Source organism: Mauremys mutica, chromosome 3, assembly GCF_020497125.1.
Source record: "Mauremys mutica isolate MM-2020 ecotype Southern chromosome 3, ASM2049712v1, whole genome shotgun sequence".
In the NCBI taxonomy this organism is placed as follows: domain Eukaryota; kingdom Metazoa; phylum Chordata; order Testudines; family Geoemydidae; genus Mauremys; species Mauremys mutica.
This window is the reverse complement of record NC_059074.1, coordinates 134602563-134627396: the sequence shown is the minus strand read 5'-3', so window position 1 is coordinate 134627396 and position 24834 is coordinate 134602563. Positions and strand designations below refer to the sequence as shown.

The following is a 24834-nucleotide window of genomic DNA, read 5'->3' as shown; positions in this document are numbered from 1 at the left end:
TTTGAGAAAGTACGTACTGAGGTCCTGGTTGCAGCTCTGCTAATTTCAGTAACTGAACATTCTTGAGTAATGCCATGGAAGTAGTTTGCAACCTTATTAGAATGGGCTAAAATTCTACAAGGAGACTGAATGCTGAGTCCATTGAAACAGAGGGTGGGACACTCTCTGAATGGTTTAGTTCTGTCCAAATAGAAGGCTAATACCCTTCTGACATCCAGGGTGTGGAAGGCAGCTTTCTTCCTTGTCTGACGCAGTTTCGGTGGTGGGAGGGGGAACAAAACAGGAGATGAATGATTTGAATGAACTGATTATATGAAATTCAGCCAACACTTGAGGTAAAAATGTAGGATGTGGTCACAAGACCTTTTCCTTGAAGAACACTGTAAATGAGGGGAGGGGGGAATCTACCATTAAAGCCCCCAGTTCTCCAACCCTCCTAGCAGAAGTGATGATCACCAAGAAAGCTATTTTCATTGATAGTTCAAGCAATGAACATATACTTAATGGTTCAAGCAGTGTTTCATAAGGCATAAGCACAAGGTTCAAGTCCCATATACGAGTATGTTTTCTAATTTGTGGAAAAAGATTCACCAGAACTCAGCAAGCAATCTTGACACACAGTGAGCAAAAATCGAAAAGCCTTCTTCCAGTAAATGAAAGGTTGTCATAGCCACCAAGTGTACCTTGAAAGAACTTTCTTCCAGCAGGCAGCTGACCCACCAGGAAATATCTGTACCTACTGTGGTCAGATCTGTGGTTCCAGAATCAGACTCCTGAGTCATCTCAAGGCACATGTGTAAATCTGTGGTAGAGATTATCCTTTAATCGAGGGATCGCCAATGAATGACAGAACTCCTAGTAAGAGCTGGGTTTTTTTAAATTCCAACAGGTAGTCTAGGACAGTGGAAAGAAGAGCAGGTACACCACAGGTAATATCTCCTTCCCTTCTGAAGTTAAGTATGTCGCATGGACTCCTTTCTACAGTTTAACAGCACATGTTGAACAGGAAGTGTCTAACCCCAAGAACCATCAAGGAGCCATGCCTAGAGCCGCAGAACTTCCATCTTGGGATGAAGTATCTGACCAGCATCCTGCAACAACAGATGGGAACTGATTGGAAGTTGCCACAGTGGGCGAGAAGTAAATCAAATGAGACAAGGATAACAAACTTGTCTTGGCCAAGTTGGTGCAGTCAAAATGACCTTGTGCTTGTCCTGCTTGATCTTGTTGAGAACTTTCAAGAACAACAACACTGGTGGATAAGCATAAAGAAAGCCTTTTGTCCATAAAATAAGGAAGGCATCTAGAGAATGAGGATTAAGACCCACTCTTGAGCAAAACTTCTTTCACTTTGCTTTGGTTGCATTGGCAAGAAGTTCCACTTCTGGAAATCCCCAGGTTAGAAATATGCTGTTGAGGACTCACGAATCCAATTCCCACTCATAATTCTGGGAGAGGTGCCTGCTGAGATTGTCAGCCATGGTGTTCTATATACCCAGAAGGTAAGAAGCTGAGAAGAATGTCTGGGTGGCCACGCACCAATTGCAGAGTTTTATTACTTCAGCACAAAGTGAGGAGGAGTGTGCTCCACCCTGATGATTGATGTAGAACGTGCAGGCCACATTGCCATGATCTTGATGGATTTGGCTTGGATTAGTGGCAGAAGTGGAAGCAAGCTGACTTCCCTCAACTCCAGAATATTGATATGCAGAACACTCTCTTGTGAAGACCATTTGCCCTGGATGATGCGAGTGCCAATATGCTCTCCCCATCCCAAAAGGGATGAGTGTGAAATGATGATGGCAGTTGGAGGAGTTTGAAAGAAGAGAATTCTGCACAGACTTTGAACGTGTTATTCCACCAACTGAGCAAGTCCAGAACCCAATAGGGAATGGAGACCTGTCTGTTGAGACTGCTTATTGGTCTGTAGACTTTCCTGAGCCATCCCTGGAAAAACTGGAGAGGTAATTTGGCATGCTGGGTCATGAAGACACATGCTGCCATATGACCTAACAGCTGAAGACGACAGTTCCTTGACGAAATTTTAGCAATAAAATTCTGTAGATTCACAAACCTGTCCACAGCTGTAACAACCTTTAGAGATGCTCCTATGAAATCTGTTGAACCTGGATCAAAATGATCTTTTTGAGACTGATCTGGAGGCCATAAATGTGAAGCAAGGACTTTGTCATTTGTACGGCCAATAGAACCTCCTGATTGGCTATTCGAGCTGATTCCTATCATCGAGATAAGAGAAGACAGTTATGCCTAAAAGACAGAGGAGCAGCCACAACTGCCAGGGCCTTTGAGAATACCCTGGGTGCAAAGGCGAGGCTAGAAGGGAGCATGCTGTATTGGAAGCAGTTGTGGTTGACTGTAAATCAAAGGAACCTATTGTGAGAGGGGTGAATCGCAATGTGGAAATGTGTCCTGAAGGTCGAGATATGCAAACCCATCCCTGGAATCTAGAGAGGGAGTTATACCTGCAATGATCACCATCTCAAATTTCTGTTGTTTCTGCTAATACTGGCCTTCATCCCCCATTCTTTTTGGGGACAAGAAAGTACTTGGAATAAAACCCTTTCCTCCCTGTGCTGAAGTGGAACTGGTTCTACGGCTCCTATGCATAGGAAAGCAGCAACTTCCTGACTCAAGAACTGATCATGAGATTGGTCCCTGAAGAGGGATGGGGAAGGAGGGCAGGATGGACATGACATTGATAGAATAATCCCAACGTTAAAACCTCCAGAACCCATATGTCAGATGTTATGTTCTCCCATGCAGGTTGAAATTGGGAGAGGTGGTATCCAAAAGGGGCGACGAGGATGGAATAATGCTGCAGTAAATCTCTGTGGAGTGGGTGGTTCAGACTCTTGACCAAGCCATCAAAACTGATGCTTGGATGACAGGGTAGCTGGGATGAAGTAGCTATGGCAGCAGCGGTCTTCTTTTTTGAGTATCCAGGGCTCTTGGCCGAGAGTTTAGGTGAACTACGGAAGCTAGAAAAATGAGCTGGGTGAGATCTCTGATGTCTGAGACTAGCTAAACTTTTTGTTTGCAGGTGTACAGATCCAAGTGGATCTAAGAGTAGCCTTCAAGTCTTTCAAGGTGTGAAGGAAGTAGTCGGTAGACTCCAAAAACAATATGTGACCATCCAAAGCAGTGTTTCTCAAACTGGGTCGCTGCTTGTGTAGGGAAAGCCCCTGGCGGGCCGGGCTGGGCCAGTTTGTTTACCTGCCCCGTCTGCAGGTCAGGCTGATCGCGGCTCCCACTGGCCGTGGTTCGCTGCTCCAAACCAATGAGAGCTGCTGGAAGCGGCACAGGCCGAGGGACTTACTGGCCGCTGCTTCCAGCAGCTCCCATTGGCCTGGAGCGGCGAACCGCGGCCAGTGGGAGCCACGATCAGCTGGACTTGCGGACAAGGCAGATAAACAAACTGGCCTGGCCCACCAGGGGCTTTCCCTACACAAGCAGCGACACCAGTTTGAGAAACATTGATCCAAAGGAAGGTCCTCAAGAGTACTATCTACAGTACCTCCATAGGGAAGCCTGACAACTGGAGCTATGTTGCTCATTGCATCATGATCACAGTGGAAATGCAACTGATACTGCTGCATGGTCCATCTACAGAGGCTTGCAATGATGTTCTCACTAAGAGCTGATTCTCCTGGCTGATGGTCTTGAATTGCTCACAATGCGCCTCTCATAGATATTCAGTAAAGGTGTTAAATTTATTGTAGTTCAAATAGTCATAGCTTGACATAAGTGCCTGATTGTTTGCTGAGGAGTAATCCTTACAACTGAAGAGGTCAAGCTTTTTCCGGTCCTTATTGTAAGCAGATTTAGCTTAGTGTTGGCTATCGCACTTATTAACCGCTTCCACTATCCAAGTTTGGTGAAGGATGAGAGAATAAAAACTCAATCTCTGGCTGGGATGTAGGGTTGTTGTTTTTTTGTTTTTTTTTTTTAAATAAGCATGCTTTACAAGTGGGTGGTGCTGTCACTGGAGTCTGCCAGATGGTCTTGGAAGGATACAATAAAGCTTCATTGATCAGAAGGGCTACACATGTGGAATAAGTATGGAAAATGTCCAGGAATTCATTATGGGAATCCTGAACTTCTTCTAAGGTGATTGGATGCACTGAATCAGTGATGCATTTCATCAGCTCCTGGATCTGTCTGAAGTAATCGGCCATGGAAGGTGAAATTTTTACGACTGATGCATCATGAACATGTGTAGAATAGGGCTGCATGAAGACTGTACTTTCCATCATTTGTATTTGGTTGGTTGATAAGTTTTGTCAACATGTTACACAACTGTGATGGTTTTGTAGAGCTGAACATATGTTTTAAACTGAACAGCTATGGCCCTGAATAGACACACGGTGCAGATCTGCCAAGTAAAAAAAATATATATATCTTTTTTTAAACAGTCACTTGTCAGAGTAGAACTTTAAGCTGACTCAAGAGCAGTGCTGATAGACTCCTGAGAGAACTACATCCAGATCTCTTCAGATGGTCAGCCTGAGGTAGGATTGAGGATCTGTGTCCTCTGGGCAGGTGCAGCAAGTAGGGAAGAATCAGCCTTTATGACAGAGTAACTCAGATATTAAAAACAGTAGTAATGAACAACAATAATATTATATGTTACAATTTGATCTGCTATTAGGATGTAAGAGCACTGCAATTTACTGACCTGTTTGAGTTTTTATTCACTTCTCCTTTGATGGCAACTGTCCGTCCAGGACGAAGTGCAGAATTAAGCCTGGCAATGTAAGGAACCACCTGAAAAGGCAAACATGCTCAAATTTTTCATGTCTTTTAATAAATTATCTTCACCCACCACTGGGATGATCTAGTTATGGGAGGAAGGCAAATAGGCATGTTCATTCCAGGATCTTTTATTTAGTATTTATACTTAATTTTTAAAATCTTTTGGATAATAAATGGGTCTTTAAAATACTCCAGACATATGTTACATGCAGCTTCATCCAGGAGGTTTTCTGCAGCCATGGCTACCACTGGACAGTGCAACAGAGTAAGTTTCGTTTTCCTGAGCTCAGAAATATGTCCTGCCTGCAGCAGCAACTGGGTGTTTCCCTTCCTGGACCTGACTTGTGCTGTTTACTGAGCTGGAACAAGCCTATTGTTAACATTACAGCCCTGGAGTTGTGAAAAATGTACCAATAGGCCTCCGATTCTCCAATCAGCCCCCTGTCCTGGTGTGGACAGCCCCTGAGGCTTCACATGGGCATCATCATCTGCCTGAGATGATGAGCCTGCAGGTACAGGGTGTGTGAGTCAAAGGAGTGGTATTAAATTCACAGGCTAAAAACTTGTCTAAGCTGGAATCAGTGTTTCAAAGGCATCTCTGGCTCAATTGAAAGGGACTTTAGTGCCAGCAGTGTTGCCACCTCTCATGATTTTATCACGAGTCTCATGATATTTGACATGACTATTAAAACCCCAGCTTCTGGAAGCACATGATTAGGTGAGACTCTTGCAACTCCTCTCCATGCAGAGCCCTTACGCCTACAGCCCTCATGATGTACAGGAACTCCTTAATATACTATTATTCCTCCAGCAGTCTGGGCCTGGGACATGTTCCAGGTACAGACCATTGTTGCTGATATCAGAATTAAGGATTTGTGCAAGTAAAATGAATGTACGGAGTGTAGTGTGTACAGTTCTTTCAGTAGAAGGTACTTCTCTGGGATGGGCACCAGCCCATTGACAATGATTGATTTCAGGAGTGCGTAGGAGGGTATTCCCTTTAAATCCATATTGCCTTGCTTTTAAGGGTTGGAGCTGTGGTGGGAATCTGCACTTGAGCAAGCTTATCTGCCTTTTAGATAAGTTTTTGTGCACAGGATTAAAATTTCACCCATTAATTCAGGCCATATCTACTCTAGCGAGCTTCCAGCGGCACAGCTGTACCCATACTCTATGCTGACGGAGAGAGCTCTCCCATCGACATATTAAAATCACCTCAGTGAGTGGCAGTAGCTATGTCAGTGGGGGAAGCTCTCCTGCCAACATAGCGCTATGCACACTGCCACTTATGCCACCAAAACTGAATTTTTTGGTTCAGTGGCAGTTCAATAAAAAACAAAATCAGTTTGGGTCAAACCAAATTTTTCAGAATTTTCAGTGATTTGGAAAAGTCCATTCTGGATCTGTTCCACAGCAGGGGTTTAAACCTGGGTCTACCCCATCCCAGGTGAGTGCCCTTACCCACTGGGCTAAATGTTAAAAGGGGGAAATGGGAGACACCTACTCCTCTGGCCATTTCATGAATGGCCAAAACTATTTGTGTCAAATTTGCAAATAGTTTCAGGTCAGGACTTGATTTACAGCCTATAAGCACCTACATGGGGAACAATATTGAATGATGGACCTTCAGTCTAGCAGAGAAAGATATAACATGATTCAAATGGCTGGAAGTTGAAGCTAAACCAATTCAAATGTTTTAATATTTGCAATTTACATATATAAAACAATACTTACAAGTTGTGAACCATCAGGCATTTCTCCCTACCAAAAAAAAAAATTAAGTTAACTAGAACATCAAAGAATAGGAAGATCACATAATCACAGTATATGCATACGTACATTTTCTGAGTTTATCTTTGTTATTCCTAAAGATGATGGCTGAGAGCCTTGTAAAGACTGCAGAGAAAAGATATTTAGAGATCACTGCTCATACATACTAGAATTCTGATTCTAAACGAAGTTTGTTAAAACTACACAAAAGTGTGTGGCTTTAGACTACTATGGAAATCCCGTGACTATGGTTAAAAGTTATTCAAAAGACTGTCTAGTGCAGAGGTGGGCAAACTATGGCCTGCAGGACCTTCCTACCTGGCCCCTGAGCTCCTGGCCCAGGAGGCTGGCCCCCGGCCCCTTTCCTGCAGTTCCCCCTCCCCCGCAGTCTCAGCTCGCTCCGCCACCAGCGCAATGCTCTGGGCAGCAGGGCTGTGAGTTCCTGGGGCAGCACAGCTGCAGAGCCCTGCTTGTCCCGGTGCTCTGTGCTGCACAGTGGCGTAGCAGGCTCCAGCCAGGCGGTGCGGCTGCCTGTCCTGGTGCTCTGGGCGACGCAGCTGTCGCGCCGCCAGCCACCGGTGCTCCAGGCTGCATGGTAAGGGGACAGGGAGCGGGGGGAGGGAGGACGGGGCTGAGCTTCACCTCCAGAATAGCAAGGGAGGGATGGGGAGACCCTCACCTGCCCCTTCATATCTGGAGAGTCTGGGGGGCTTTGCATGTCTCCCCTGTGTAATAAACAGATCTTGTCTTCTATACTGGGTTGTGCAGGAGAGAGACAGACTGAGCCGTTTCCTCCCATTGGTTCACCTTCAACAGATTTGGCAGTTTGTCTGAATCAATTAGGAGAAATCACTGTGCTGCTCCATATTATCTCAAAGCATTGCAGCCCAGCCAAAGGGTGACTCAAAACTCAAAAAGGTACATTCACCATCTAATCAGCCAAGTTAGAGTTGTTTTGGTCGATAAAGTAAGGTCACATATGCAAGTAAACACTCTGTAAAGAGTTCTAGCTCTATCTTAGTGCAAGTGTTTGGAAGTAGATTATTTTGGGAAAGCTGCTCCAGGGATCATTTTGAAGCACAAGCAGCTGAAAGTTCCGGTCTTCATCTCTAAGGGGGGGGAGGGTAAATTACACATGCCTATTTCTGCATACAATCTAGAATGACCAGACAGCAAGTGTGAAAAATCAGGACAGGGGGGTGGGGGGTAATAGGCAACTATATAAGGTAAAGTCCCAAGTATTAGGACTGTCCCTATAAAATCGGGACATCTGGTCACCCTAATACAATCTGTTTTTCATATTAACTGTGATGTAAGTGTGTAGGCTGGGCTTCCCTCCCCAACACAGAACGTTCAAATCCAAAATAGAAAAGACATTCTGACATTGAGCAGAGAAATGACTAGCTGTAGCTCTAGTTAAGACTCAGAGTTGTTATCTGACATTTAAGGAACAAGACATTCAGATAGTATTTTGGGGGGATGAATAGGGGAAGAAATCATTATACTGGATATGTCAGGAGACATTACTGCACTTCTATATTGAAGTTCATATAGATTTTACTTCTGTGCTACTTCATTTTCACTGTTGATATCTTACTTCAGAACAGCATAATGTGAAGCAGAAAGACATAAGGAAAAGCAACCCAAAATTAGCTATCCAATTCAGCCACTTACATTATTAGAAACAAACTGTATAGTCTGAATCTGTACTTTCCCATATATCCCAAGTGTATCTATTCTTTCCAGGTTAATTCTGTGGTTGTACAGCAGCAAATGTTTTTCATTTACAGATACCTAGAGAGGCAGAAAAAGGTAGAAATGTACTGATATCTTAAATAGCATTTATATACTCAACATAAGATCACTACTAAACCTTTATGTTTCCTCTCAATTTTACTCAGTCGTGTTTTGTTTTAGCTTCTTGCTTTGGAACATGCCTTTGACAAAGAATTTTCTTTTCCTTCACATTTTGAAATTGAAATAGTGAACATTATGGGTAATATGATAATCATAGTTAAGTTGCATGAAGTCTATTGACTGTTTTGGGGGTTGAGTTTGTTGGTTTACCTTGTAATCACTGACTTCATTTCTTTTTCTTAATATGTTATGTTTAAATAGTCCCTTCTCCCCACCCACACACAAACACTTCCCCTTTTCTATTAGCTCCACACCAAAATGACCCTACCACACAACCTCACTAGTGTTACTTGAAATGAATATGGTCATCTGTTTCTTTAACTCAAGAACTACAACACAGTCCTCGAGTACTGTGGAGAGAGCTGTACTCCAGCCACTCTGAAAAGCCCTGGAGATATAATCCAAGAGAAGACTAGATGGACTAACCAGGAATTAAACAGCTAGAGACAGAGATATTGTCGTCTTCCTCCTCCAGAACAAGGTTAAAGTACACCATGGTTCATGGGGTTTGGTAGAGAAACAGAAATACTTGCCTAGTTATGTTTCTTTACAATAGTGTGGAATATTTAATGGCATTCTATAAAGATACATTTACTGCACATTTGTACTTTGGTTTTGAAATTGCATCTCTCATCATATTTTGATTCTCTCAGCACATCACCATTTGATGACATATGGACTATAAACTTATTTAAAGTTACACCTGTCTTATCTCAATCAGACAGAGCTGGACAAATATTTGTTTCTCTTCAGTGCTTCCTCTGATCCAGAGGGCATTGTCCAGCACTCTTCTGTGTGCAGGAAGGCTGCTGTGTTCAGGAGAAGCCACATGGGAAAGGGAGGGGTTGTGTAACAGCTAGTATAATCAGGAAGATATTTGCTCCCTCAACACACAACTTTCCAGGTACAAGTATATAAAAGTAAAGGCCTGCATTACTCAACAGTGCCCCTCTTTCAGGGAAAGCCTATAGTTTCTCTTTGTAATCAAAGTTTACATAGCAGTAAACAATACTGACACTGACGCTTCCAAATTAGTTTGCATTTATGGCATGACAAGTGGCTAAATATTCACCTTCCTTAGGGACTCACCTGGAATTTATCCTTCAAAACCATAAAGACAATCTTAAATGGCTTCCCTTTTTGAAAAGGCATCTGATAAGTGATCTCCTCCCAACCCCATTTTTCTTTTTCCAGAGTGTTACAGATTATGGAGCCCGATCTTTTGAAGCGGGGATTGAAGTGAAAGGCCACATCAGCACGAGGTTTTGTGCTACTGCCACATTGGAAGTCTACCTGGAACCTGACCACAAATTAAAACAGACATTCAGTTCAGCTCATCCAGAAGTATTCTCTCAAAAGTTTAAAATATCTAATTACATTTTGGTTGTTAATACAAAAACTTTGCATTAAACCCACTTATGGTGATTACAAAACAATTAGAAGTAAAAAACTGAAGTGATACATACATAATACTAATTTATGACTAACCAAAAATGGGAAGATTTTTAAAGGCACAATGGGCAGTTATGCTCCTAGCTCCCACTGAAAATCAACAGGAGTTGGGTGCCTTACTCTCATGTGTTTTCAAAAATCTTCCCCTTAATCTATTACTGAGAACTAGAATAACTTATAAGCATTTCTCAGGTGCTAATCACATAACATCTGAGCACTTCATACACTTTAATAAATTAATCCTCATTACCCCCCTAAATAATCCCCATTTCCATTTTAAAGATGGGAAAATAAGTTAAATGACCAAATTCACATCAGAAACTTGTGGAAGAACAGGTAATAGAACCTAGATCTCAATTCCCTATCCTAGACCTTAGCCACTAGATCATGCATCCTCCCCGTATTTGAAGCCTGATTTTTTTCAAGTGCCAACACTTTTATTATTTCAGATACTGCCCTTAGAGAGAAAAGGTTTCTGGATCATAAGAAGCTGAATATGATCAAAAGGAGGAGGAGGAAACAAAGGGAGCCAACCAGGAAGACAAAAAATGTGGGCAGAGTGCAGAGAGCAAGGTGAGGAGTTAGTTGCTCTCTTTAAATTTCACCTTGAAACCTTTATTTACTCCTTAGCTTCCTATTAACATACACAAATTCAGCATGGTGTGACACTACTGTACATATTCAGAGCATTTTATAAATCAACATATTTTATAAGTGTCTATGGTAGGGTGACCAGATGTCCCGATTTTGGGGTCTTTTTCTTATATAGGCTCCTATTATCTCCCACCTCCATCCCAATTTTTCACACTTGCTGTCTGGTCACCCTAGTCTAGGGTGGCAGTTCTCAGTTTTTAAATATAAATTAAAGATTTAAGGATTGTGTCACTTTGAAATATCATGTTAATTTCTTTTCCAAAACTGAAAAAGGGTTGTTACTGAGGCTGTGGGTTTGTTTTCAAAGATTTCAGTCATTTTCAGTCTCACAACTTGGGATCTGATCCAATGTCCATTACAGTAATGAGCCTCTCCACTGACAGAAGCAAGATCAGGTTTATAATATCCCAAGTTTATGATAGAAAAATTAAAACATTTCCAATGGATGTGTATCCCGCAAGCTATGAAAAGCCGTTTAGTTGGGATTTGATCAGCTTGCCTCCTCAAAGGCTCATTCACAATATAACCTCTTGAAAGTCAGATGGCTTTAGACATTACCTGTCGGAATCATCGGGAACACTTCCCTGTATTACAACTAGTTCTCCAGGAAGAAGACCACTAATGATTGTCCCAGTGTATGGAATAACCTATGAGAAGGAGGGGAAAATATAATATATTCAAAATAACATTTGGAGATGTTTAGGTAAAAAAGAACAATGAAAACAAAACCAATATAGCAAAATTCCTAGTTTTATCTAATGATTTGGAGAGCAAGATTTTCTAAATAACCAAGAAAGATGGCCAAACTGGCTAAAAAAAACAATGTAGTTTAAAGGGAGAGTGAAGGAAACTATAAAATATACAATAAAAAAAGAAATGTAAGAAAGGGAAAGTTGATAGTAATGGATATAAAACATAATCTAGGAATTGATAAGGGAAGCAAAGAGACACGGAAAAATATATGGCCTTCAGAGTTAAGGACAATTTAAAAAAAGTTTTTTTATGTACATTAAGAACAAAAAGAATTATGATGATCGTATTAGTTCATTACTAAATGGAAATGATAGAATTATCAATAATAATGCAAAAATGGCAGAAGAGTTAAATAAACATTTTTGTTCTGTATTTGGGGAAAAAAAACAAATGATGCAACAAAAATGATTAGGGGTATGGAACAGCTTCCGTATGAGGAGAGATTAATAAGACTGGGATTTTTCAGCTTGGAAAAGAGACGGATAAGGGGAGATATGATTGAGGTCTATAAAATCATGACTGGTGTAGAGAAAGTAGATAAGGAAGTGTTGTCTACTACTTCTCATAACACAAAAACTAGCCGTCACCAAATGAAATTAATAGGCAGCAGGTTTAAAACAAATAAAAGGAAGTATTTCTTCATGCAACGCATAGTGAACCTGTGGAACTCCTTGCCAGAGGATGTTGTGAAGGCCAAGACCATAACAGGGGTTCAAAAAAGAACTAGATACATTCATGGAGGATAGGTCCATCAATGGCTATTAGCCAGGATGGGCAGGAATGGTGTCCCTAGCCTCTGTTTGCCAGAAGCTGGGAATGAGCAACAGAGGATGGATCACTTGATGATTACCAGTTCTGTTCATTCCCTCTGGGGCACCTGGCACTGGCCACTGTCAGAAGACAGGATACTGGGCTACATGGACCTTTGGTCTGACCCAGTAGGGCCGTAATTATGTTCTTATGATGTAGTCATTTCATATGCTAACACTTTCCATTCTATTAGTATCTCAGGAGGATGTTAAATAGTAGCTACTAAAAGTCAGACATTTTTAAAACAGTAGGTCCAGATAATTTGACACAAGAATTTTAAAAGAGCCAGATGAGGAGCTCACTGGACTGCTAGTCTTAGCACACTATGAAAGTTCCAGAAGATTGGATAAAAAGCTAATGTTGTGCCAATTTTTTAAAAGGGTAAACAGGATAAGGCAGATAATTATAGGCCTCTCAGCCTGACATCCATCCTGGGCATGATAAAGGGGCAGTTAATATGGAATTAAAGGAAGGTTATATAATTAATTACAATCAACATGGGTTTATGGAAAGTAGCTCCTGTCAACTAATTTATTTATTTTTTATTATTGGATTACAAGTTTGGTTGATCAAAGGTAATAGTGTTGTTGTAATATAATTAGACTTCTGTAAGGCATTTGACTTGGTATTGCATGACATGATTAAAAAAATAGAATATACAATTAATATGGTATACATTAAAAATTAAAAATTGGCTAAGTGATAGGTCTCAAAATGTAACTGTAAATGGGGAATTATCAAGTGGGTGTGTTTCTAGTGGGTTTCCGAAGGAATTGTTTCTTGGCCCTATGCTATTTAACATTTTTATCAGTGATCTGGAAGAAAACATAGAATCACCGATAAAGTTGGTAGATGACACTAATTGGAGAAGTGGTAATAACAAAGACGACAAGTCACAGATATACAGCTATCTGGATTGCTTGGTTGGCCAGGCACAAGTACATCTCAGGCCTTGGCTACACTTGCAAATTTGCAGCGCTGCAGCAGGGTGTGAAAACACACCCTCTCCAGCGCTGCAAATTGCGGCGCTGCAAAGCACCAATGTGGTCAAAGCCCCAGCGCTGGGGGCTCCCAGCGCTGTACGTTATTCCCCACAGGGAGGTGGAGTACGGACAGCGCTGGGAGAGCTCTCTTCCAGCGCTGGCGCTTTGACTACACTTAGCGCTTCAAAGCGCTGCCGCGGCAGCGCTTTGAAGTGCAAGTATAGCCAAAGCCTCAGAGTCACACACACACGGCTCCCTGTCCCAGTCTTGTCTAAACTATCCCAATTCTCTACTACACTGTCTCTTCATCAGATCTGTCCCTCCCCAACATCTTTCCCTGCTTCCCAATGATTCCCACTTCCAGTCTCTATGCTTCTTATAGCCCCAGCTTCTTATCTGATCTGATCTCACCCTCCCATACCTACTGGCTCCCAGTCCCCTCCCAAGTCCCACTATTCCTACTCAAACAGTCCCAGGCCAAACACACACACACCGCCCCCATTCCCAGTTTCCTGCTCCTCTTCTTCAACCTCCAGTCTCAATTTCTGTCCCGACCCCTTCTGGTTTCTTGTCCCAATCTACTCTCCCTGCCCCTCCACAGGTCTAGATCTTGTCCTTGTCTTGAATTATGCAGCTTCCTCCTCTATTCTGCCTGGGCCCAGCATGGGGGTCATTGAGAGCACAGGAGAGGCAGGCTCCTTGCTCTCAGTTCATGTACTCATCCTTTCATAGCCCATAGCCACAACTGCAAGTAAAGTCAAGCTCAGCCCTGGACTGGAGCATGCACCGTATGGACAGAAATGTCTGGAAATGTAGCTGTTAATATCTAAGAAGTCTATTGAGCACGTTCAATTTGAGATTTTTCAAAGACTCATAACTTGGCCAAAATTGAGCAGATTTTCATGGGGAAGGCAAAAGGCACATCCATTATACAAAAGCTACCCCTCCACCCCCCGCCAGATTTCAAGTTCCTGCTCCAAAGCACGGACTTCCAAAGAAAACAGAACGGCCACTGACATATCCTCGAATACCAAACATTCCAGTACTTCTGCAACAGCGTGGGCCTGCTTCCGCCTGTATGCCCTTGCATGTATGATGATACTGGACAAAAATACGTCCGGTACAGGACAGGGACAAACCTTTCCAAAATCAGGACTGTCTGGCTTAAAAGCGGATGAATGGCCTGCCTGAAAGAAAAGGTCACCAGAATCTTTTAACATGGGCAAAATAACACTTTTTCCACTAGCCTCATTCATGGAAACAACTGAACCATTTTGGCTGAAATTTTCTAGAAAACTTCAAGCTGAGTTAGACATCTAGCAAGGAAAATTTTACCCCAGTCAACGTATGACAAAGCTATAAGCAACTGAAGACAGGTTTCAGAGTGGTATCCATGTTAGTCTGTATCAGCAAAAACAACAAGGAGTCCTTGTGGCACCTTAGAGACTAACACATTTATTTGTGCATAAGCCAGGGGTAGGCAACCTATGGCATGGGTGCCGAAGGCAGCACACGAGCTGATTTTCAGTGGCACTCACACTGCCTGGGTCCTGGCCACCAATCCGGGGGGCTCTGCATTTTAATTTAATTTTAAATTAAGCTTCTTAAACATTTTAAAAGCCTTCTTTACATACAACAATAGTTTAGTTATATATTATAGACTTATAGAAAGAGGCCTTCTAAAAATGTTAAAATGTATTACTGGCACACGAAACCTTAAATTAGAGTGAATAAATGAAGATTCGGCACACCACTTCTGAAAGGTTGCTGATCCCTGGCATAAGCTTTTGTGTGTTCTAGCCCACAAAAGCTTATGCACAAATAAATGTGTTAGTCTCTAAGGTGCCACAAGGACTCCTTGTTGTTTCAGCTGAAGACAGTGTCTTCTACTGAGAAGTGTCGGGCAACCTTCATAATAGGCAGTGCTATCAGCTTCGCCTGTAATATAGACTCGTATGTATTTTTATTGGAGGGTGCTATTCCCTTCATAGTTAAGTTTAAAAATAGCTTCCCATTCAACTTCCTCCTTTCCATAACGAAATCAAACCAATACACTAATACAGCTTCTGCAAGAACAAGATCGTGAAACCCACACAAACCTAGAACTACAAAATAATAAAGAACAACACAATGTTGGGGTTCAGCCCCAAAAAATAACATGGAAATTATGAAGACGAATGGGGAAGATACATGTAGTTGTTCTGCATGCCAAAAAGCCCAACTCTGTCTCCTATCCAAAAGGTATGGCTAAGTGCTCCACCTGATTAAGACTCACATTTCCATTGAGATGGGGTAATGCTGACACAGCACGATGATAAGACTTGTGATACTCCAAATTTATGAGTGCTCTCTCCTTTTTGGAAATACTGTACTTTAACTCTGAAGATACACGCAGCTCCAAGTCCCTTGCCTCTATTAACAGGAACTGTACTGAAAGCAGCAGGTGTTATTCTCATGTGCATGAGAAATTTGGAGATTTCTCAATATTCCTATCACCACACAAACAGCACACAGTTCTGACTAGTTGACATGTAAGAGCAAAGTCCCTTAGGGTAAAGCTGCCCAGTGTTTTCAGGGAGAAGCTGTTTACACGATGGGGAATTACCGGGTTATGGACTGTCTTCTGCGGTTGGTCCAAGGGCATCGTCTTCCCTCCTTCAGCCAAGTCTGTTGGCTGTGTGTGACCAGCGATGGATTTTGAATATAGTTAAATTTCTCAGTTTTGTTGGCATTGAAGAAAGGATCCCTTTGGAAAACCAAAATTAAGTTTAATTAAAAAAAACTGAATGAAGTAATCCTTGTTCAGCCTTCAAAATATTAAATCTTCTTCATGCTTTTTGACATACTAATGAAAATGTTTTAACAGGAATTTACTGGCTTAATTTTACAGTTTCTACAAGATATGAAAATTAAGTGCTTAGTTGTCCTAGTAAGACATACCTCTTACCATAGGGCAGTGTGTACATAGCTACAAAATTTGCTTGAGAGCTCTGGGAATAATTGGTTCTCAATAGATAAAATCTCTCCCACAGCTCCCCACTGTGCCTGGGAAGTGTGGACAATGCACAGTCCTTAAGTATGGGTCACCGTTCTCCTTTCTACACAGCTGCCTAGATCTTCATGTTAGCATGGAAATTGTGGGAGAAGAACGGAGTCACAGTCCCACAGAAAAGCTGAGAAGGAGTGGTCCCTGCACTCAGGGACTGCAGTTGTTCCTGATCTTTACGTGGGAGTGCAAGTGAGGAAGGCTCTTTGCATGTTCCTACTTCCTACACAAGAGCCAAGCAAAATCTGGTCTGAAAAAAAGTAAGAGAGCAATTTTATTTTCTTCTTTTGCTAACTCCTAACTCTCCTGAGGGAGAGTCTGTAGGCTGACCAATCAAAAGGCCAGGGTTCTCTTACCTTTGATAATGTGGTGAAAAGACTAGCAAATACCACAACTGAGATGTAGAGTTTCTGTTTTCTATGTCCTTCAGCATATACAATCCCAGATATCAATGAATAGCTCAAGGACAGTACTGACAGAGTCACCGAACAGATAGCAATGAACAGTAATGAAACTACAGCTTCTTAGTGTACTCAGCAACCCCTTCCTTCTTCAGAAGGGCATCCCACAGTGACCAGAATGTAATACCCAAATGTAAACCTACAAACAATAATATTATTTATACTATTCTATTATGCAAACAAAGGCTATTTCATTTAAGCAGACTTAGTGGGGCCTATGTTTGCTGTATTATTGCCTGGTATTTGTTACAATATATTTGACCAATCAGAACAAAGTCATCTATTGTACTCATGCATCATGATTTATTTACTTCAGTCTCTCAGGGGAGGTGTGGCCTATTGTAACTTTACTATATTATAATTTTTTCTATATTTTATTATTATGTGGCAACAAAATACTTAGTTCTTCTATAGGGTTGTTCACCCACCAAAGCAATTTACAAAGGCAAATATCATTAGCCTCATCTTGGGGGGAGGGATAGCTCAGTGGGGGGCGCATTGGCCTGCTAAACCCAGGGTTGTGAGTTCAATGCTTGAGGGGACCAGTTAGGGATCTGGGGCAAAAATTGGTCCTGCCTGTGAAGGCAGGGGGCTGGACTCGATGACCTTTCAAGGTCCCTTCCAGTTCTAGGAGATTGATTGGTATATCTCCAGTTATTATTACCTTAGAGATGAGGAAACAGGCCCAGAAATGAGATGATATTCCCAGTACAGAGAAGGCTAGTAGAAGAGCGAGAAATGGAACCAGATCTTACGACTCTTAATTTGGTAGCCTATTCACTGGACCACGCTGCTCCTTCCCATGACCTGTGTCAGCAAACTAGACTTCATTAAAAAAAGAGAACTCTGGGACTACAGAAAATGAACAAGCTTGAAAATTCTGTGGCACATGTACAAACTGGCACAGCTAAAAGATATTAAGTGTGTAAGCCTGTGGTGCATTTGAAATCTTGGCAGTGTTGCAGGATGCCTTGGATGGTGTGGTAATTTCATACCAAGAAAGTGGGGCATAACATGGAGAGAAAGTTGGGATATTTCTGTATTTTTGGACTGAGGGAATGGTATACAATTGCTGGGCTCTACATGTGGGTGGGGATTCAGTGATAGAAATGCACAGCAGATGCCCAAGTTTTCAACAGAGAAAATTACTTGCAATATTCATTAAGCTAAAGTCTCCAGACAGTACTGAAACTGGTGAGCTGCATTATTTTTATTTCTAAACATGGAGCAGGACTGAAGTTAAGGTTTTCTAAAACTGGTAAACACGTGCAGTTTTTCTGCTCCAAAATGAAAAAAAAAATTGTAATACCTTAAATGTCACTTTGATGTAATAATATCTCACTAACTCCAAAATATTCCTGGTAATAAACACCAAACAGGCAGATAATCCTGCCATTCGTTATAGTCAGTCAAATTATCATTCTCCATGAGCTTTAAGAATTACTTTAAGAGATGTGGCCAGGTCCATTTAAACCCAAACCACAGATATTGTTAAAAAAAAAAAAGTTTTACATAAAAACAATAGTAAGCGAAATATCCCCCCCCCTTTTTTTTTAAAGAAAGCAGTGCAGTAAAATTAATTTGTTATTTTGGATATAAAGGTTCCCCCTATAATGTCTGTTCCCCAAACTTTCCAAGATTGTGCTAGTACATCAGAACTAGAAAGTGAAGACAAACTGTATAAAGTGAAATTGACTCATTTGAGAAAAACCTAAAAAGTAACCAAAATAAGACTAGTGTAAAATAAATTAGTTTTTAAAGGTTTAAATTTTAATAATCAGGAGTTTTTAATAACACAAGTAAAGGTATATTTTTAAAATATGATTTTAACCTTGCAGGGTCCTTTTAATTGTCTAGTTCTTATTTCTTTTGTATGCTCCCTTCAATGGAGTCAACCCTTTTTTATGTATCCAAACACATCTGCGTTTTTTAAATTTCAACAGTTTTTTTTCTTGAAGGGATATTGTCAATCTGTTTAAATCATATTTAATTTATGCTTACCTTTGTAACGAATAACCTCTTCAGAGCTACAAACCGCAATCTCACTGTAAATCAAATATATGTTTCCATTTCAATCAGCTGTGCATGCATTTAGCTGGTTACTCTGCTTGCACAATAAAAATGGTTCCTCCACTTCTATTTCCTGGTTCTCATGCACCAACACAATGACATCACCACATGTACCCTGCTCTGAAAGCCTCCTCCCCAGGCATTCCTTAAAGAGCCAGTGTGTGTCACAGGTCGCTTGCTGATAACGTAGCTTTATTTTTGGCTGTTCTGTTTCCACCCCACCACATGTGGATTACTGTTTGAAACTGTCTTTTTGAAACAAATTGCTTTATTCTTTTTATACTTCATTTTCTTTTCATGCACTTTGAAATAGTTGTTTGAATTTCATCATGGTGAAAGATGCTGCCCTGGAGAATGAAATTCTTCCTTAAGCTGGATACTAGCTCTCAGTGCTAGCATCATGGTCCCCGACCACAGCAGCTGGTTGGTATAGGGTGGGGAACTTAAAATCAGCCTCACAACTGTCTTCTGCACCATTGCTTCCAAAAAATGATCAGGAGGCCTGTCGGGAGGACACAGATTTTGCATGACACTAGTGTCTGCAGCCTTGTCCTTCCAGCTCACCACTGAACTGTTTACAGGTAACAGACAATTGTCTGCAGATGCTCTCCCATACCACCTGGGACCGCCATGGAGGCTGCTGCACAGGCAGCCAGGTGGCCTCTCTTCAGCTGGAGAATGAGGAGGCCTCAGTTTCTGCAGGACAAGGTAAAGAGGCCCCAGTATTGGCCCTAGAGCCTAGACTCTCCACCCTCTAGGTTCCTCTCTATCACAAACCGCATCCCGGTAACCCAGGCACCCAATCCCCTCCGAAGTCCCAGCACAGCCTCCCAAAGCAAACTCAGCAATGTATGACAGCTTCTTTCCTCTCCCTTAAGTTGCCCTAGCTTTTTCATTATTGTTCTCCTTACTTCCCTGCCCCACCACATACACTCTAAGTGCCTGCTTATCTTTGTGATTGGTTTATATATGTAGAATTGGGGTTTGTTGGGTGCCACCATGCAGCTGGTACCCTTTGGGAGACTTCTTTCACACTTGTGGGGGGAGGGATAGCTCAGTGGTTTGAGCATTGGCCTGCTAAACCCAGGCTTGTGAGTTCAATCCTTGAGGGGGCCATTTAGGGAACTGGGGTAAAAATCTGTCTGGGGATTGGTCCTGCTTTGAGCAGGGGGTTAGACTAGATGACCTTCTGCAGTCCCTTCCAACCCTAATCTTCTATGATTGTCTCTCCAGCTAGCCATGCCTACGATGATTGCCTACATACCTGCATACTGTTGGCACCATTTCAAAGGCATAATAATGCTTACACACTACTGTATGATTATGGGGTGCTGGTTGGTGCTTAGTTTCCTCCCTAGTACTCCTTTTAATATACATGGAGACAAGCAAAAACGCTGAGTCTCAGAGAGAAAACCTCACCCTACAGGAAGCCTGGTCAGGGCTTGCAGCTCCTGGCACAAGGTGGAGTTTCCCCCATTTCCCACTTGCAGATGAGCCACGGGAAGCCAGACAGACTTAAGTTTCAGACATCTGCTACATTGTGTGAGTAATGCAGCAGGATCACACCATGCTGTTCCAGATTGTCTCTGCCTGCTCTCAGAATCTGCTGGTAACTGCGACCCTACTCCCTTCTGCAGCCTGGGTCTGGAATTGATGACTGGAATTGATGGTCTGTTTCCATTCCATTGCCATGGCCACCATGGGTCCATCTGCACTGCAGCTGGCAGGTGTAATTTCCAGTTTGGGTAGATACACATCATCTGCTAGATCTGCACAAGATAGTGTACTAAATTAGCATTGTGGCCATGGCAGCATGGGCAGTGGCTCAGGCTGGTAACTAGAATCTCAGACAGGGTTGCTGTTTTTATGATCAGAGCAAGTGCATGTATGTCTACCTGAGCTGAGCATTACATCTTGAAGCTAGGGTTGCCAGGTGTCCGGTTTTTGACCGGAACACACAGTCGAAAAGGGACCCTGGTGGCTCCAGTCGGCACTGCTGACCAGGCTGTTAAAAGTCCAGTTGCTGTCACAGCGAGGCACGCAGGCTCCATGACCAGATCCACGCAACTCCTGGGAAGCGGCCGGCATGTCCCTTCGGCTCCTAGGCAGAGGGGCAGCCTTGTTGTTTTTGCTGCTCAAACAGTTGCACTTTTGTTTCTACTGCCTGTCCCTCCCTTCTCACATTTATCTCCAGACTTCTTCCCCTTGTCCAGATCTAGTCTGCCCCCAACAATCTTCTATTGTTGAACTTTTTGAAACTTTTCACTTTTAGAAAGTGCCTTTTGTAAGGCACTTCCTTACCTTACAAATGTGTTCTGAGGTTTACACATTAAAGTTTGTGAGGCACTCAGATACTACAGTAACGGGAGGTACCCATTTAAGTACCTTAGAGAGAGATAAGTGATTGACTCTGTGTACACAAATTTGCAGAGGGACAATAGGGTTGAGGGCTGTTATTTCTCACCTCTATATATTTATTTATTTATTTAAAAACATTTTTGCATGTTATCTCTGGAGACACAAATCCACAGTTTGAGAACTGCAAAACTAGGCATCTCTGATAGTATCTTCTAGACTGAGCACTGAGTCCCATTGGGTCGATAGAAAGATTAACCTAAATAATCTATACAGAAGCCCCTGGAACCTCATAAAATGGGGTCCCTAATCCATGAACTATTGAAACTCATTTACAAAACTTTTCTTAAACATTACATGAATATACTGTCTCATACTATAGAATTAGAATTTATAATCCCTATTCCCTGACGAGATAGTTTTAATTAAGGTACATTATAGCTCAAAGATATCTTTAGATAGGTTTTTCCCTCAAAAAGCATTTTATCAAAAATTTTGATTTAAATTTTAAAATCCAATTTTTTTTATATTTTTAAAAAAATCATTGATTTTTATCCACCCTGCCCCAAACCCATTTGACAAAGCTCCACCAGCTGGTCTTTTGCACCATCTGAAGGTAGGCAAGAAGAAGCAGTGGTATATTTTACTCGATGACAGTCAAAGATGTCCTTTTATTTTTGTGACATGAAGCGTGCCCTAATATTTATGACTTCCCTCTCAGAGGGGTCAAATGCTGCAAATGGATAGCTGAGTAAGTCCAACCCCCAGCCATGTGAGTCCCATGTGAAGAAAACTATTGTCCCTTGAGGTAGTCCTGTCCTTGAGAGTCATTCAAAGAGAATAGCTCTTGTGCTAGTTGGAGCCAAGCACAGAATAAAGCAGAGCTCTTACAGACACTTTAAGCAGCAAATGCTCACTGAACACCACATCTCTCTGTGCTAGTCCTTTCTGAGGTGTCTGACACCCTTCCTGGGCACGGCAGTGTCTAGAATAGACTAAACTTGTCAAATCCAGGCTGTTTTTTTTCCAATACAGACCGCAAAATGGCAATTAAGACACAAAATGGAAGACAGGGTACAAAATGGAAGCCACAGAAGAAAATGGAGTTCACAATTCATTACTGACATATCACAGACTCTGTCACAAGAATAATAGCACTTCCTTACCTTACAAATGTGTTCTGAGGTTTACACATTAAAGTTTGTGAGGCACTCAGATACTACAGTAACGGGAGGTACCCATTTAAGTATCTTAGCTAGATAGTACCTGAGGTTACAGGGTCCAAACACTAAAATAGCATGTTTGCTTTATTCTCCCAAAATGAAATGACAATGTAGTTCAGAATCTTACTATAATGTTGACTAAAGAAAAAATTGTCGGCAGCAGTATGAGAATGTGCCATCCCCTCAAGTGTAAGAATGAAAAATTACAAAAGTTAAGAATACATACCTACTAGAAGTGCTGAAAGTATTGACTATAGTAATCAGTTGCAAAATGGGTATTTTAGGTGTGAAGCAGCCTGATTCTGCCAACTTTAAAGGGCTAGCTCCCAGAAAGGCATGCTGGGGAAAAGTTCCTATAAGAGGGTAACCCAACAGCAGACAGGGTTAGTAGAGCTCAAATAATCACAAAAGAAGCTGCTAGGAAGGGGAAGAAAGAGACCTGTGTGGTTAAAAGGTCAGCATTATAGCATATGGTGTTTTTAGAGAGTGCTAATATCCACTGTTGTTAAATTATATAATAGAAGGTCTAATCCCAGATTCTGGTAAAAAAATTCAATCACTCTAATGATTCCCTGTGAAACAAAGAAAGATTCTAGGGTCTCTGAACTGTAGATTGGTTGTTTTTAAAAGCTCTAGTTGCAAAATACGTGTTTGAAAAGTAGCCCTGAGGTTGTAATGCTAAACCCTTTTGATAAACCCAGACTGGGTAGGAGTCATGAAGAGAAAAGGCTTATACTTTTTTGAGTGCTTTAACACTTACAATATCTCAGTTCTTAAAATAAATAAATAAATAAGAGCCAGGTTTTTGTGCATTTGGAGGTTTGGATCAGCTGATGGGGTTGGAGTAAAAAATGAAATATGGGTTAAGGAGAGTAAAATGGAAGGGAATATTTATAGGAGAAATAGGATAATAGATAAAGCTACCTTCAAGATTAAGAGAAGACAGGTAAAATAAAAATCTGAATTACTTCTGACCCAAAGGAGATTTTTAAACTTTATTTTGAAATATGAACCTCTTCCATATTAAAAGCTGTGAAATAGCTGCTGAATTAAGTTAGAGAAATGTGGTCAGTTACCTATCTGTAGGTGGCGACATAGAAAGATTTTCCTGTTTCACAAACCCTATTTTGGCTCTTGTTGTTGTTGTTTTTTCACATTAATGTTGAGATAGTATTTAAATGTCTCAACCGGGCTGGGGCCTAATTGGGCTAGCACTATACAAACATGGTAAATGATGGTCACTACCCCAAACAGCTTGTGATATATATTTGTAAATAGATAGATAGATGTTACAGTGTCAGTATTGTCAACTTCAGGAGATCAAAAATCATAACTGGACCCCCAAAATTATGAGATTTTTACAAAATATTATATTGTGTTTTTTAGGTCAGTCTCTTGATTTTTGAACTCCTCCTGCCCATCTCCAGGGTGTGTGCATGTGACAATCAGTGTTGCCAGCTCTCCCACATGCACTGGATAAGGTGATTTTGATCCCTGCTGCAGGAGCTCTCTGCCCATCTCCTATCCAGCAATTAATCCTGTCATCCATCAATTCTGTACCCACTCAACCTCCCTCAATTCAGCCCCCGTTCAATTCAGTCCCCCAGCCACATTATCACCACCCCATCAGTTCAACCTCCTACTCCATCAGCCCCCACTGCTCTCAGTTCACCTTCCCAGCATTTACCCCATTTGCTCAGAACCCACCATCAGTATAGCCCTCCCATCCCATCAGCCATCACCCTCCTCACCCCCCACAGCCTCACCTCTTTTCCCACTTCTTAGACTGGCAAGGGAGCAGCTGCCTTGGGGCTGCTATGTAAAATGAAACCTCACTTTTAGAACTTGCAGATGTCAGGAATTTTTTTTTTAAGTTGATTCAGTTGCTTAGTTGCGAGTTGGCCCTCCCCCCTTTCTTTCTATTTCATGAAGTTTCTCTTCCTGGGTGGGGTGTAACCAGCTGTCTCTTCCTCCCCACTTGTTAGCCTGATAGCTTTGTTTATCTGATATGTAAATGAATTCTCATTATCTTTCAAAGTATTTTGGAATTAACTACCTGATGGAGAAACCACATTCCTTGGTTTAGGGTGGGATAACTCCTGTTCGACTGGAAACATATTTGTGCCACTGCTGGGGGGGAAAAAATGCTGACATTTGAGAGTTCTATCCTGCGATCATGAGTGAGGCTTAATTTTACTCAGAAATCATGATTCTTGCAATCAATTCGTGAGAGTTGGGTTGGCTTGTTTGCAGTGTGTATAGACTTTCCTGTTGATCTCCTCTCCTTGTGACAAAGCTATTGTTAAAACAGTGACTGGTGGTGGTTGTGATGGCAAAAAAGAATTGGGCCATAGTAAGAGACAGAAAATGCAAATCTTAATTCAGTCTTTTAGTTACAAAATCAGTACTCAGTTGATAAAACTCATGCACCCAAAAGAACACTCAGAGGGTAGGATAGTTTTCCCACTAATGTAGTTTAACTCCTTCCACCAGAGGAATGTGTTGCTTGCTCATAAAACAGAACAATCCTGTATATTTTGTATAAAAGTACAAGTAAACCATTTCAA

The 24834-nt window shown here is 41.6% G+C and overlaps 1 protein-coding gene across 5 annotated transcripts in view; it reads right to left on the bottom strand.

Annotated features, from left to right (window-relative positions):
• Nucleotides 1-22629, bottom strand: part of LGALS8 (galectin 8) — a 29572-nt gene extending 6943 nt beyond the window's left edge. Inside the window, exons 1-9 of one of the 5 annotated variants that reach the window (XM_045008458.1) lie at nucleotides 20109-20312; nucleotides 18621-18664; nucleotides 15718-15858; nucleotides 11125-11213; nucleotides 9550-9760; nucleotides 8218-8337; nucleotides 6613-6669; nucleotides 6508-6534; nucleotides 4697-4785 (exon numbers count right to left, since the gene is read on the bottom strand). In XM_045008458.1, the coding sequence (XP_044864393.1) occupies nucleotides 4697-4785; nucleotides 6508-6534; nucleotides 6613-6669; nucleotides 8218-8337; nucleotides 9550-9760; nucleotides 11125-11213; nucleotides 15718-15756 (632 nt within the window). In that variant the 5' untranslated portion in view covers nucleotides 15757-15858; nucleotides 18621-18664; nucleotides 20109-20312. Of the gene's footprint in view, nucleotides 1-4696; nucleotides 4786-6507; nucleotides 6535-6612; nucleotides 6670-8217; nucleotides 8338-9549; nucleotides 9761-11124; nucleotides 11214-15717; nucleotides 15859-18620; nucleotides 18778-20108; nucleotides 20313-22493 lie in introns of those variants that run through there. The other 4 variants (XM_045008459.1, XM_045008460.1, XM_045008457.1 and 1 more) reach the window with 4 other exon arrangements.
• Nucleotides 22630-24834: the final 2205 nt, after the last annotated feature.